Source organism: Aegilops tauschii, chromosome 6 (assembly GCF_002575655.3).
Source record: "Aegilops tauschii subsp. strangulata cultivar AL8/78 chromosome 6, Aet v6.0, whole genome shotgun sequence".
In the NCBI taxonomy this organism is placed as follows: Eukaryota; Viridiplantae; Streptophyta; class Magnoliopsida; order Poales; family Poaceae; genus Aegilops; species Aegilops tauschii.
Genome location: NC_053040.3, coordinates 469,800,307 through 469,815,335, shown reverse-complemented (window position 1 = coordinate 469,815,335; position 15,029 = coordinate 469,800,307). Strand labels below are relative to the sequence as shown.

Below are 15,029 nucleotides of genomic sequence, written 5' to 3'. Positions count from 1 at the left end.
AGTGACTACATACGAAGCAAAATGAATGAATCTATACTCTAAAATGTGTCTATATACATCCGTATGTGGTAGTTCATTTGAAATCTTTAGAAAGACAAATATTTAGGAACGGAGGGAGTAGTACACCGAGACTGCCTTGACAATGATATGATCAAAGATCTTTGTATATCTTATTTGAGTGAACAAGCAGTAAATGTTCTCTATAATAAGTCTATAAATATAGCACGTCATGTATGCTTCTTGAACCCCAAGTAGTAGAAAGGAGAACAAGAAGTCTGTGCCTGATCTTATGGAGAGGAAAACTATCTTGCTTTGCCTTATGGTGCTTTTGCTGCTAGGAAATTCCACTCGCGCTGGTACGAAATTGATCTCTCTATCTATTCCTATGTACTGTGTTTCCTTTTAACTTCCAACTGAGTAGAACAAGTCGTCATGAATATGGGCCTGGAATATGACCTTTTTAATTTGGAATTGTTTTACTGATGTATGTATGTATGTTGTCTGCAGAGCATTGCCAAACACACAGTGAACGGGCCATTCTGTGCATAACAATAAAATGCCGACTTTGGTGCCAGCATGTGTGGAACCACGTCAAGGAAGCCTACTGCACCGGCGAGCCTATTTTTGACAGTCACTGCGTTTGCGTCGTTTGTGACTGAGTCGCACTCCAGCATCATGTCAAATAATGGACATTGATTTCCAGTAATAAAATCTCGTGCGACATGCATGCAATTTGGACATCATGCCAAATAAAATCTCATAGTAGAAAGAAGGCAGAGGTGCAAATAAGGAACGAACAAATGCCACTTCTTTGACACTCAACATGTCACACGATACATCGTCGTTACACCAAAATAGTCCAGTTTTTCGCAAATGGCAGAGAAAACATATATGGTACTAACATCTCAGCCTCCCACTTCATGTAATCCAGTCTAGTGCAAAACACATGCCAGCTACAAGTCTGCAACCCTATCCTGCGTGGCCCTCGCACGAGTGTTCATGTAAGGGCATCGGGCGATACACAGAAGAACCAATGGCCGCCAAGGAAGCGGATAACCGTGAGGGGACGCTCGCACTTTGGGTTCCCCGTCTGCAGGGTTTCATTCACAATAGACAACTCTTTGGGCAGAGAAGATCAGACAGATGCATGCTGATGCACAACATTTCTAACACTCGGGAATCGATCAGCCCAGCACCTATAACCTGCAACCAGTACAAAAAGGGAAGTTAGATGATGGTGTTTCACATCACACATCGAATGAGAGCCGCATTTTCTTCCTCTTCTTTTGTAAGATCAACAGGTTACTGTGTTTACCTGATGCAATGATTTGCTTTTGGTTAAGCTGTTCTCTATCTTCGTCAGGGATATCCTGTAGGACAATTCAGTAAGCCAACATCAAGCAAGCACATCCAGAATTAGAAAAAAGAAGGAAACGCATGAGGCAGGAGGAAAAAACTCACTAAAGAGATGATGTCATGGTTACCTGACGCAAGCTTCTGACAATGAGGTCAGATAAACTCCCAAGGGTCTTGGGGTCAAAACCAGAGAAGCTCAAGAGGAACTCTTCAGATGTCAACTCCATCACCATCGTGCATAAGCTGGAGGCTGTCATGATGACTGATGAAGCATCTGTTGTTCCTATAAGCTCACACATATTCATACTTATTGATCAGCTCACATTCGAGAAAAAGAGGGTTACAGGTCAGCTCATGAAGAGAATCAACAGGAAAAATGGGTATCGATATTTAGCGTGATATTTAGATATGGATTAGTTCATCTCTCCTCGGCTAATCAATATCTCTACCAGAGCATATCCTAGTATCCTGCTATAGGAGTACATGCAACAGATGCAGATCTGCCAACAGGCAGAGATTCAAGCAGCTATAAAATTCTTGCCACGATCATGGTTGAGAAACTAGTGCAGGGTTCCAATCAAAATTGGTCCATATATGATCTGACATGCTTTAAAATGGTGCTGGTTTACGACATTAATGGCACCATTTGATCGTCAGTGTTTGCAGTGATGTGTATTTGTACTACTTATACATCAAAACTACAACAGCTCATCTGCAAGAATTTGAAAAATGAAAAACAAATGTAAACTGACCCAGCGGCGGTTTTAAGATTAAACAGTTTTCTGAAACTTTGCCAGGACAACCAATGTATACTTTGACAACTATGCACAGACCAACAGAGGCAAGTAATTTCTGAAGTATGTCTGATTCCAGTTACAATATTGATGAGTATATAACAAGATGCAGACATCCAGAGGCAATCGTCTCTTCCCAGATTTTAGTATGAGAATTTGTCACGCTTACTAAGGGGGCAGCCCGGTGCACGAACCTCCCACTTGCGTAGGGTCCGGGGAAGGGTCCGACCACTTTGGGTCTTTTGTACGCAGCCTTTCCCTGCATTTCTGCAAGAGGCTGTTTACAGGACTCAAACCCATGACCTCATGGTCACAAGGATTTGCCACGCTTACTAAATTCAGGTAAAATAAATGAAAGAAACAGACATTTTGAAATGCCTACAACTAAGAGACACCCTACAAACAATATGCAAGTATATCCTTTTCAGCTTATGTAAAGAAATTAGGAGCAGAATATACCAGCCCATGTAATAAGTGCTTGCAAGAGGCGGATGAAACAAGGCTCCATTTGAATAGGATAATTCTTCCTCTGCATAAGTACAAATATGCTATTAGATTTTCTCATGCTAGGTAAGAGACTGTTTTGAACCTTGTAGTTACTCACATTTGACATAATGTTTATGATAGTATCACATGCCAAAAACATGCTACCATCATCGATCATCATTCCATTCTCCTCCGTCATTTTAATGAGGCAGTCTATAACCTGTAAACACAAAAACAACCAAATGAGTTGTACAGTCACAGGGAAAAATATGAATGAAAAAGGACAACTGTGTTATGCCAAATTTATATTTTAACAGTTGGCGAACCATAATGCAGTCATTTCATATTTTCATGGATTCACTTCAAATAGTAAACCTCGCATCTAATGTGATTAGCACCTAGAAGGAACAACCACAATTATGCCACGATGCCTTATAGTGTAACACCCCTGCACCAAGGTAAAATAATACTCCCTCCATCCCAAAATAAGTGTCTCAACCTTAGTACAACTTTGTACTTAAAGTTAGTACAAAGTTGAGACACTATTTTGGGACAGAGGGAGTATTTGTATAAACACTGAATATTAGCTCTTCCTAGCTCTAAGTCAGGGTGCATAGGGGATGGGGGTCAGCCTACTATTCCATTCAGAAATTTTGAACACCACAGATTCTTCAGAAATACATTTATATTTGTAAACTAATTTTTTTTCTAGAAATTAGTAAACCAGAAAGATGCACAGAAATCGTAGAAGTTTAAATTATAATTTTAAAGTTGGAAAATGGGTGTTGCAATGAACAAGTATAATCAGCATTATAAATTATTTGAAGGACAAAATAAGCAAGGGAGTCACAAACTCACAATTCTTATAAAGTTAACACAAAATATGCCTACTTACTGCTTTATAGCCTCCAAATGACACCAACGTTCTACATCCATCAGCTGTCGTCGTTATTTGTGATAGCATTGGAAGCATGAAGCGAACAGAATAGAAGGGGCTGTTGGCAAGAATGTTAGTTGGTACCATCATCAATAAATTGCACTACAAAGGAAGATGCTCGGTTATGCGCAACACCTTCTGAGCACAAAATGGGCAAGAAAATACCTTGATTCATCTTGACCTTCGATAGAAAAGATAAATTCCAGTAGATGACCAGTCTTCTCCTGGCAGGCATATGGTGTCTCTGCCAGATAGCTGCAACAGAGATGTAGCTTCTATAAGGGATTACAGGATGTTTGAAACACTTCACTCCTACAATAAATTTTGTTTAACAGATTATGTGAATGATGTGTATAGGAAAATATGAAGAGGCTAAAGTACACATTATTTGTTTGTTATTGTCAAAAGCAGTGACACACATAACCATTCCCATCAAACTGAGTAGTCAGTTCGTCACTATAAGTACAAGCATGAGGTGGAACTAGTAATTAGAAAAGACCCTTAAATAGTGCTAGTTGGGGGGGGGGGGGGGGGGGGGGGGGGGGCATAGAATGCAGAGATAATAATAATAAGAGAAGCACACCTTCCTACTATTCTCACAGCTGCCAAAAGATCATCACCTTTCCTTTGCCCATGATCCTGTCAAATTTCATCCTGTAAGATTAACTTCCAGTACTAAATTTCATATCATCAGAAAGAATATTTACCTTTGCATCCTGCAGGAAGTCCAACACTAAACTGATTGTCTCATTTAATCCCGTAATTACCTGCATTATGGTCTTTTCACAGATGGTCTGACTTGGTTCACCTGCATACGGTTTTATTTTATTTTAAAAGAGAACGCAAGATGACTACTTTAATCAGTTCGTTAAAGCTTCCTATTAGCTAATGACAAACTTCCATAAGATACAAAAGGTGAAAACTGAAGGTTATAAATATAAAAGAAGAAATGGCAATATATTACTTAAGCGTTGCAGCCCATGGAACCAAAAATAGTGAAGGAAATGGTATACATACCTTCACCACTACTGGCATCTGATATCATTTTGATTATTCTTTCTATCAGTGAAAACAATATAGCCAGGTTTCTCTGTTTCTGGATGATGGCATCATCTGTCTGAGAACTTTTTGATGACTCGTATTTCGAAAAAGCAAGTTCGTTTAGAAGGACCGCAACTTCAACTCTTGCAGATTGTAGGACTAGCAGGACAAATCTACAGAAATTAGAAGTTGTTAACTTGTTATATAAAATGAAAAAAAAAGTACATCCAGAGTGATGCTTATCTGTTGAGAGAGAGAGAGAGAGAGAGAGAGAGAGATGCAACAGATGATGTGAAACGTACTTGTCAACGGAGATCGCATTCTTGTTATCGAGGATTTTATGATCTTCTGACAACCAATTCTCGCCTAGTATGGACATCATGCATTCCGCCAAAAGAAGAGCTTGTAGCTTTTCGGAGGATACTGAAAGTGGAGAAATACTTAGTGTCATGACCATGTCAAAAAGGAAGGGGAATTCTAACACTAGTTAGGATTCATTCTTCTGCCCTACAAAATTTCTTCTTACAACACATTGTACCTCCCTTTAGTGAGTAAATAGTACAGTTCTGTTGCTCCAAACAATCTACACAAACTGCCCCTGCCCCGAAGCTGTAGGAAAATTTAAACCAAATCTACGGCTTATGGGTGCAAGAATAAAAAAAACTCCTGCTATAAAAGAGACAACTAGAATAGAAAGAAAAATTAAAAGGTACTGATACACCTAAGCACATTTCAGTTTATAGACTATCACTGCGTTGGTATAGAATAATAGTTTATCAAAGTTGGACATATTAGCACTTTCATCCTGGGCAAATGCAGTTGATCCTCAAACGGTCAAACCTTCGATGTAAGGTCTATGTTGTCAACTTGACAGTAGAAACAGAAACAATTAATACGTAATTTCAAAATATGAAGCATGGACATACCAACACGGTTTTGGAGAACGTCTATAATCCCACCACGGATATGGGATTTCCAGATTGTGGATGGCATTGACCTCAAAGCATCATGAAGTGGCTTTAGTGTTCCAAAAATACAGAGAAGTAGTTAAGCTAAAATCCCCAAAGTACAAATTAAACAAATGGTAGGGGAACGGGTTACTCTTACAGATTCCTTTTGGGAAAGGAGTGTCGCAAGCATGTGCAGCGATTCAAATTTAACTGCCGTATGAAGTACACCAAAAAGCATAGCAAGAGAAGTCACCTGAATGACAATAGAAATTATAGATCAAACCATCAAATTAGCAACCAGACAGATGGTAACATAGAAATATTCAGGCAAAACAATCCAGTGTGCCATACCATGCTTGCCATGCCTTGCAAGTTCTCCACACTCATGTTGTCTGCTCTGAGTTTATGAACAAGTAACTGCAATAGATGAGTGGAAAGCTCTAAGCACCTTGAACCTACAAATGAAACAATCAAGCAATTGTATAAGAATTCAACCTAACTATGGAAAATATAGTGTTGTTGGACTGCAATACCTAATGGAATCCACCAACCAACCCATGTAAATACTTCTAATTTGGACACTGATTCAATAATACTATGCAAATCGTCTTAGGTAAAGCAGAGTTCGCAACCAACCATCAGACATCCAGGTGCACAAATTTAAAATGTTGGATCAAGTGCCACTGCTAACATTCCTCGGTAGGATGAAGGAAGATGGAGGTGGCATTATTAAGCAAACAAGAGATTGGCCAGAAGATTTAGTACCATCTGGAAAGTTGGAGATTTGACTGAAAAGCATGTCCATAACTCCAGGCTCACAAAACTTATATGTCCCATCTTTAGAGGCTATGGCAACCAGCGATAGAAGTTCGAAACATTCTTCAGTGATTGTCAGATCAGGCCTGCAGATGATTTGGCAGTTCATAAGCAAATGTGATTTGCAAAGCAGAGCATCCAAACAGTAAAACAGTTGGCCTAATTAATCTAGATTCGAGAGGATCGCACATGTTTGCTCTGCTCAACTGGGGAGCACTGCCAAACTATGCAAATGTCTGAACGCATACCACATAAATTGCATCGGTATTAGAAGGAAACAGAGAGCGAAAGTTCTTACGATTTGGAAACAACCTCGGCGATGATGGGCACGGTGGAGACGACCCCGGCGTCGGCCGCAACCTCCGGGGCGCGCGCGAGCCCGGCAAGCACGGTCACGGCGAGCCGCAGGTACGCCTCCCGCTCCTCCTCCTTCCCGCCCTCCACCTTCCCCAGCCCTGCAGCGCGCCCAGAGCAAAAATCCCCAATGAGACATCGACATGGGGGGGGGCGCCGCAAATCATGGGCTCAACGAAGCTCAGTACCCACAAGGTGGCCACGCGTTCCGCTGGTGCTTCTTACCGGTGTTCAGGAGGCGGCGGAGGAACCGGGGCCCGACGGCGCGGTAGACCTGGGCGACGGCGGCGGCGTCGCCGGCGCGGCAGACGTTGGCGGCGATGAGGAGGCCCGCCAGCTTCTGCTCGTCGCGCTCGCCGCGGAGGAGGCGGAGGCAGTCTTCGAGCGGCGGGGCCGAAGCCTCGGTCGGCGCGGCGGCGGCCGGGGAGGAATCCTGCGGGAGATGGAGGGGGAGGGGTGAGCGAGACGGGCGGCGCGAGGGGGAGGGGGCTTAGGGTTCGGAGCCGGGAGGGAGTCGCGAACCATGGGAGCGGCGACGTGCGTGCGCAGGCGAGGAGAGCGCCTCCGGTGACGGCCGCGTCGGAGAGGAGGGGCGGCGGTGGTGGCCGGAAGCGTCGGGAAAGTTCGAATTTTGTGAGGGAAAGGCGTGGAGAGGTCGGGGGCGGCTGATTTGGACAAGCCGGAAGTCAGCGGAGGTTTTGTGTGAGGTCCTTCCTGTGGAGGTGCGGCAGGGTTTGACCCGGTCAAATAAAAGTTTGAAGGCAATTTTCAAACTTGAAATCTTTGGACCTAAATTTTATGTTTTTGAAAGAATTCGCTCAATGCTCGATGTGGCTGCCCAGTAAACTGTTCCGCTCCGTCAGATGTGAGAGGATGAGCAGTGGTAGAAGGAGCAAGGAGGAGGTGGAGGAGGAAGGTGATGTCGATTGCTCGCCGGGCTTCGAGGTTTGTATCACTCGAGTAAATTGAAGGGCATATTCAAAGAAATTCTGACCATCGGTCGAGGTGATTTGTGGATTTTGAACAGGCATGACAACTCAACATGGCAAGATAGCAATTACGGCCCAAGAAGGGTGACCATCCATCCTTGGAGGTACCCCGGACTGGTAGCAGTACAACGTCCTTTAGGACTAGATGATGGACATCTAACTAGACTACCGAGGACAGATTTGACTCCTCTGTTGACAGTGATGGTAGAGTAAGACTTCATGAAGAAACAAAAAAGGGTGGAAGACCCAGGGGAATGTGGTGCGGCAAGGAGGTATGGGCAGAGGCGATGCGAGGATCGGGAGGTGACGAAAGCGGCTAAAGGGAAAAAAGAAGAAGCCACGAGGGAAAGGGGTGAGCTCTTGAGAATGTTTTGATGGCAATTTCATCGCCGCGAGGATGACATTTTTGGCTTACGAGATTTCTTTTTTTTACTGTAAATTCACCTAAACATTCGCTGACTATTGGGGTCCAAGAATTTTTTACGTAAAGATTACGGTAATGCAATCCAGCTGCCCTTCACTGGGAGGGATGGCAATTGTGAACGTCTTGATGTCTTTATATTGTCGCGAGGATGACATTTTTAGTTTGCAAGTTTTTTTTACCATAAATTCAGCTGAACGTTCGCTGACTATTGTGGTCCAAGATTTTTTTTTTCCGTAAAGATTTACGGTAATGTAATTCAGCCGACCTTTGCTGGAAGGGATGACAATTGCAAACGTCTTGATAGCAATTTATATTCTCGCGAGGATGACATTTTTAGTTTGCAAGATTCTAGCAAAAAAACAAATTACAACGGAGTTGTCATGCTCGCTTACTAAAATTGCTGGTTATCCTACTTCCTAAATCTTGGGAGCCATGAGTATATCGAAGATGCTCAAGAATTTTAAAATTGCGAAAATTAATCGGAATGCCAATAAGGTGGCTCATGAAATTGCGAAGTTTAGCTTTATAAATAAATCTGATGGGGTTCTTCTTAATAGCGTTCCGCCCTGCGTGGCGAATTTTGTAATGAACGATTGTAATAACATTATTAATTAATTAATGTATGGGGGTTTTTAAAAAAAATCTTGGGAGCCAGAATGAGAACATATCCGGAATATTTTTTAAATTAAATGCGAAAAGCACATTTCAGAATATTTCAGATCAATCTAGCCAACATTTGAAAGAGTAAATGATATACAGTCTTAGCACAATCACAGAACTGCAATGTTCCATCCCCATGCCAGCCTCGATAGATCGAGTTGTCTTTTGTTAGCATAATACTTCTCAAAACAAGCCACATGAAGTTCTTAATCTTCAAGGGTAATTTCACATTCTACAAAATTTGTGTGAAAAAACGAGAATTAATGGCACTCAACTGCATGCACATTGAATTAACAGAGAAAACACCATTAGCAGAAATAGAGCATCGAATCAGGGTCATCGGTGAGGTGCGTATCCTCACATGTTTCCTGTATACTGTTCCATAATTTATCTCTTCTCAGTAGCAAAATCATGATTGTACACAGCAGCTGGTTGTTCACCACGAAGAGATCTGGAGATCGCCGCCGGGAAGAGCACAGCGCACCCGGTCGAGGGCAGGGCATCAACGCGTACACGTATCAGTATTCACTGCTCCGGTCCCGCCCCTGACCTTGGCCCTAGCTAGTAGATCGACGGTGGCGGCGGCGACGGCGGCATGGCCATCGACGTCATGCCGTGGGGTCTCGGCGAGGGAGGCTTGCTCACCGGCGTCCTCTGCCCCAACCGCCTCGCGCCCCCCACGGCCGCCAGCGCCGTCCCTTCACGCAGCACGGCGTCGCCACCGCCACCTCGCGGCAGCACTGCATGCAGTCTCACACCGGTTGATCAGCTCACATGTATACAAACTACTACTAGTACATCAGAAGGAAAACCACCGAGCTTATACATACCTGGAGGAGGCGGCGACCGGCGACCTGCGGAGACCGCGCAGGACAGGGCCAGGACCAGGACCAGGAGGGCCGCGGCGGCGGCAATCCGGCGACGCATCCGGCGAGCTGTGTGAGGAGAGGCGACGGGACACTGGTGCTACTGTACCGTGCGTGGTGTGTGGAAACGGGGAGATCTGCTCGAGTATGTAGCGGACGAGGCCGGGACAGGTGTGGGAACGCTCGGACGGTACACGGCCGCTCTGCTCTGAGACTGAGCGTGAGCTGTTCGTTGGACGTTCGTGGCTCTTTTTTTATACTCATGGGCTCGACCCTTGTAGTCTTCGTGTTGACCTCGGAGTCTGCACTGCTGGCTGTCCTGTCCTGGCTCCCGTCCCGTCCCAAGCGACGCATGCACCCATGGCGCCGGGCGAGTCCACTGTACGCAGACCACACGCACAGGGCTTCATTCCACACTCGTATATCAGGATTTTGCAGGGAAATTTGGAAAATTGTTTTCACATCTCAAAAAATTCTTGCTCTTAGGTACTTCCTTTGTTCACTTTTGTAAGGGCTTAAGGCAACTGAAATTGAACTGTTTTAGGTGCTTTCTCAAATGTTTAAAACGTCTTACAAAAGTGAACGGAGGGAGTAGTAGTTTTTTTTTAATAAACCTGGACCGAGAGATGTGCAATACTACGATTCAAGGAAATGACTTCATTGTGCTTGCGTATATAGTTTTTTTACAAAAAGATCAGAACTGTTATAAAAATTCGCCGAAAGTACCAGAGTACAAAGCATCTCAAATACATATATATATAATAAAAATTATATCGAGATTCCGAGACCACCGAACGCTCACTACTTCCGGCAGAACGAGCCGCCGCCGCATCGCTATCGCCGCTCCCCTACTATGGGGGCATTACTTTTGGAGATGAATAGGATTGCTGAAGTCGTCATCTTTTGTTAAAGAGATGTGTTGTACTATGAACTTTTGCGTGCTAGAGTAGTGCATGCTAGGCCGCCGCCGCTCGGATCCACGAAGGCCACCGTTCCTTCTGTCCCGCTGAAGCCAAGCTTGGTGTTGGTGGACTGCCCCCCCCCCCCCCCCCCCCCCTCCTCTTAACCCAAGAGTTTGAAGAAGCGGCAACCCGACAAATTGTCATGACTAGAAGACCCCGTTGACCACGATCTGGATGGATCACCATCTCGCAGAAGTTGACATTGAGGAGGGCCAGAAGATAATTCCAAATTCGGCCAAAAAGAGGGGGGGGGGGCGTAAACCCCTCAAGTTCCCTGACGAAAACCGCATTGGCTCAGCTTCATCGGACGAAGAAGGAACCGGAGAAAAAATCACCCTGCGACTTCATATCCCCTTCGTATTACGCCCCTTGTCATGTAGATGAAACAAACGCAAAAACGAGGCCCGTGATTTGGTCCTGGAAGCTCCACACGCACACCACCAATGCCAAACAGCACCATCAGAACGAGGAGGGCTTATTCCTTGCCGCCGATAGCGCCATCGCCTCACCACACTGTAGGTTACATTTAGATTTAACCCTAATCAAAAGTAGGGCGACAAGAGACTACACTGACACCCCAGACCGGGGTTCTCACAGCCTTGTTAACGCCAGTAGTCACCCGGAGGTGAGAGGAATCGGCGGTAGATCTGTTTCCTTTTGACTTTAATTGTTTTTTTGTTAAACACATTAATTCTCAAAACAAGCCACATGAAGATCTTGATCTTCAGGGGTAATTTCACTTTCCAAATTTTTGTGTGGAGAACGAGAATTAATGACAATCAACTGTGTGTACATTTTCTTTTGAACGGAATTGTGTATTCATTGAATTAACAGAGCACACAATTAGCAAAGATAGACCATCGAATTTATCAAGGTTATCAGTTGGTGTATATCCCCACATGTTTCCTGTTCCATGATTTATCGGAAGCAAAACAAGTATTGTGCACAGCTGCTAGTTGTTTCTTCTCTGATACCGACCAGGAAGAACATAGCTAGTTGCCTAGCTAGGCGATCGCAGGCACCATTGCATACACGTATCAGCAAAGCATTTACTACTCCCGCCCCTGACCTTGGTCCTAGCTAGTCAGGCGGTGGCGGCGGCACGGCCGTCGCCGACGCGCGGTGGGGGTTGGGTGAGGGAGGCTTGTTCACCGGCGTCCTCTGCCCCAACCGCCTCGCAGCTCCCATGGCCGCTAGCTCCCTCCCTCCACCCAGCCCGGCGTCGCCGCCACCTCGCGGCGGCACTGCATGCAGCCTCACACCGATCGATCAGTTCATATGTACCAGTACATGCATACAGCAAAGCAGAAACCAGGCACCACCGATCAGAAATACTTACCTGGAGGAGGACGTGCGGAGGCCGCGCAGGAGGCGAGCAGCGGCAGAACCAGGACCAGGAGCGCGGCGGCTGCGACGAGCAACCACCACGCGGTGCCTGTCCCGCGACGCATCGAGCGAGCAGAGAAACCACTCGAGACAAGTAGTCTGGTAGTACTACCACGCAGAATTGCTGTGAGATCAGAGGTTGAGCAAGTCATAAGTATAGCCAACGTCCAACGAGATGGCTGGTGAGTAACTAGTGACCGACAGTGAGAGGTGTGGAAACTCTGGGCCATGTTGACCGTGGAGAGACGCTCTGACGCAGACAGATGTGAGCTGTTTGTTGTACGCATTCTTAAATTTTCTGAGCCGGGGGCCCTGGATTCCGATTGGACGACTCTCGTAGTCTTGTGTTGACCTCCAAGTCTGAACGGCTGCTTTGTCCTGTCCCGCCTCCCTTCGCAGCTTCGCAATCGGTGCATGCACCCATGCCGACGAGTACACTGTACGGCGACCGCTGCTCGTGCTCGACCTCCGCTCTCGTGATCCATGAGGAGGTCCTTGAGCATGGAGTGGTGCTTGCTCCTTTGCTGGTTGCCATGCGGCTCAGATGTGAGTGCCATCTTCCTTCGCAGATTGAGATCTTTGCTCATGAGGTTCTGGATTTGACCCGGTCCAACGGAGGTGCACCTTGATGGTTGGACCAAGGCAGATTTTTCGACAATGGTGGATTTTATCGGCTTAAAAATAAAGCATCAAGAAAATACAAACATAGATAGGATGGACACAGTTGAAACCAACACAAACAGATAAAAGATACACCCGCAAATAGCAAAATCATATAAGACAAAAGTTATGCATAGGCAAGTAGATAAGAAAAAAAAACAAAGCGACCAGATCCACGAATGGCAAATTACAACGATGATTCCGCACCAACTATTTCATGACATCACACGAACGGCGAGATTCTTCAGCAACAATGTCTTCAAGAAGGGAACGACACACAAGTGCCGCCATCAATGGATCCAACTACTCAAGGTAGAATCAAGGTTTTCACCCTGAAAAATCGGTTTGAGTATATCCGAGCAGTGCCTTCAAGAAGGTAACGACGTGAAAATATCGCCATTGACAGGTATAACCAACAACAACTAATGTGATGTGCAACCACCGTCGTTGTACAACCATCCCTTTGTGTCAAGCCATCATCCATAGTTTGCATCTCCCTATCGAAGTCAATCATTGAATCTGGAGATAGGTACCCCTCAGGAAGACTTTTTGGTGGCCACCGCAATCCGCAGCAAGTCCATCTTCGCAGGCCGAAGTGATCACCATAAGAACCAACACCGACGGAGGAACACACCACTTCGCACAACCGCTAGATTAGCACTGTGCCTCCCGACTGGAGCATTGTGCGCGCCCTGTGCTCACCCACTGTCGCGCCGCCGCTTCGCATCCGCGGCTCCACCGAAAGCCCGCAGTCGCGCCACAAAGTGTTTGGATTTGGGCGTAGAAGCCACACCGGTGACGGCTGCTGCAGCCCATCAAGAGAGGGATCTGCAGCCGAAGGAGAGCAGAGTTCGACAGGATCGAGACGCGCAAGACCGCCGTTGGGAGCGAGATCCACACGTGAGAGTTGCACCGAGGGTCGAAGTGGCCCGCCGCCGCCGTCCGCCGCACAGGGCTTCGTCCTTGGCGCTGACGGGCGGAAGAGCCTCCCGTGTCGCCTGAACCGTGGCAAATAGATAACTTCTTTTATTTTTGGGGACATGTTTTTGAATAAGATTATGACGATGTGCATCCACGGATGCGCATGACGGAAGATTCGTCCTTCTCTATCGAATTCTTGTGTATCACTGAAGTATTAAAGAGTACGGTTCATGAAATTGACCCCTCATAGTATTAGTATTTGTGTATTAAAGGGACAATTCATGAAAATGGTTTCATAGTATTATTGTATACTTGAGGCTTGTCATCACTGCTATTACTCGACCAACCATAAAATCAAATTTCATTCCACAAACATAAACCATGAAATAAAGTTTTACGTCCATGTGGCCTAACTCAACGGTGAGTTCGATGACGAGCTCGGCGGTCTTGCCCAGCATGCTTCGCACTGGCATCCTTTGGGAACACATTTGCTGTTGTGGACCATCACTATCTTGCACCAGTCACGACAAGTGATTTCATCACACTAGCCCTCGTAGACTCTAGGACCGCAGTACTTGGCGATTGCCACATCTATCATAAACCGAAATAATGTTAAGGAAGATCACTGCACATAGCAAACTTATGGTATGTGTATGTAGATACCTGAAGACATCATCAGCATGAGGGCAATGGAGATGAATAGGATTGGTGAAGTCCTCATCTTTTGTTAGAGAGATGTGTTGTACTATGAACTTTTGCATGCCAGACAGAAGAAAATGTGTCCATTTATAGAGATCTGCCGCGCACTATCCTTGAAAGTAGGACAACTACATATAATAGGAATAAAATTACTAAGTTGCATGCAGATAGAGAGATTGGATATGTTAAACAAATAACAAATTAATGACATTGGCCCAAGTAGGACACGTACATATAATAGGAATAAAATTAGTAAGTTGCATGCAGATAGAGAGATTGGATGTGTTAAACAAATAACAAATTAATGACATTGGCCCAAGTACTCCCTCCATTCCTAAATTAAGTCCTTTTAGAGATTCCAATGAGGACTACATACGAATGTATATAGACATATTTTCAAGTGAAGATTCACTCATTTTGCAAAAAAATACATATTTAGGAACGGAGGAAGTAATTAAAGAGATTGGATGTGTTAAACAAAGAACAAATTAATAACATCAATGCAGATAATTAAAGAGATAGGAAGGAACATATTGATACCTTAATGTGTAGCATTTCGAGATAAGAACAAATCGATACATCAATGCATATCATTAAAGAGCAAATTAATAACATCAATGCAGATAATTAAAGATATAGGAAGGAACATATTGATACATCAATGTGTAGCATTTAAGAGATTGGAAAGAACAAATCGATACATCAATGCATATCATTAAAGAGCTTGG

General features: G+C 44.9%; 2 protein-coding genes and 2 long non-coding RNA genes across 5 annotated transcripts; 1 reads left to right on the top strand and 3 right to left on the bottom strand.

Moving 5' to 3' along the window:
- The first annotated feature begins 261 nt into the window (after positions 1–261).
- On the top strand, positions 262–738 carry LOC120966643 (uncharacterized). The gene is made up of 2 exons (XR_005760814.2): positions 262–356; positions 508–738. It is a non-coding gene; the product is annotated as an uncharacterized lncRNA (long non-coding RNA).
- Positions 739–786: 48 nt separating this feature from the next.
- On the bottom strand, positions 787–9,806 carry LOC109764782 (uncharacterized). 2 transcript variants are annotated; one of them, XM_073502520.1, is made up of 20 exons: positions 9,638–9,806; positions 9,453–9,547; positions 6,960–7,167; positions 6,679–6,835; positions 6,330–6,466; positions 5,916–6,019; positions 5,722–5,817; positions 5,541–5,631; positions 4,917–5,037; positions 4,591–4,787; positions 4,281–4,381; positions 4,157–4,212; positions 3,739–3,828; positions 3,532–3,631; positions 2,755–2,856; positions 2,610–2,679; positions 2,345–2,482; positions 1,485–1,639; positions 1,316–1,370; positions 787–1,203 (listed from the first exon to the last, which is right to left on the bottom strand). In XM_073502520.1, the coding sequence occupies exons 1-20, from the start codon at positions 9,732–9,734 to the stop codon at positions 1,136–1,138; spliced, it is 2,238 nt and encodes a 745-aa protein (XP_073358621.1). In that variant the 5' UTR covers positions 9,735–9,806; the 3' UTR covers positions 787–1,135. The 2 variants fall into 2 exon arrangements, with proteins under 2 accessions (XP_073358621.1, XP_020179149.1); XM_020323560.3 differs by lacking the exons at positions 2,345–2,482; positions 9,453–9,547; positions 9,638–9,806 and adding an exon at positions 7,257–7,432.
- A 1,672-nt stretch (positions 9,807–11,478) lies between these two features.
- Positions 11,479–12,171, bottom strand: LOC123494286 (uncharacterized). The gene is made up of 2 exons (XM_045229461.2): positions 11,975–12,171; positions 11,479–11,879 (listed from the first exon to the last, which is right to left on the bottom strand). The coding sequence occupies exons 1-2, from the start codon at positions 12,084–12,086 to the stop codon at positions 11,716–11,718; spliced, it is 276 nt and encodes a 91-aa protein (XP_045085396.2). The 5' UTR covers positions 12,087–12,171; the 3' UTR covers positions 11,479–11,715.
- Positions 12,172–13,880: 1,709 nt separating this feature from the next.
- LOC120965966 (uncharacterized) lies at positions 13,881–14,377 on the bottom strand. Its single transcript, XR_005758929.2, has 2 exons — positions 14,266–14,377; positions 13,881–14,193 (listed from the first exon to the last, which is right to left on the bottom strand). It is a non-coding gene; the product is annotated as an uncharacterized lncRNA (long non-coding RNA).
- Positions 14,378–15,029: the final 652 nt, after the last annotated feature.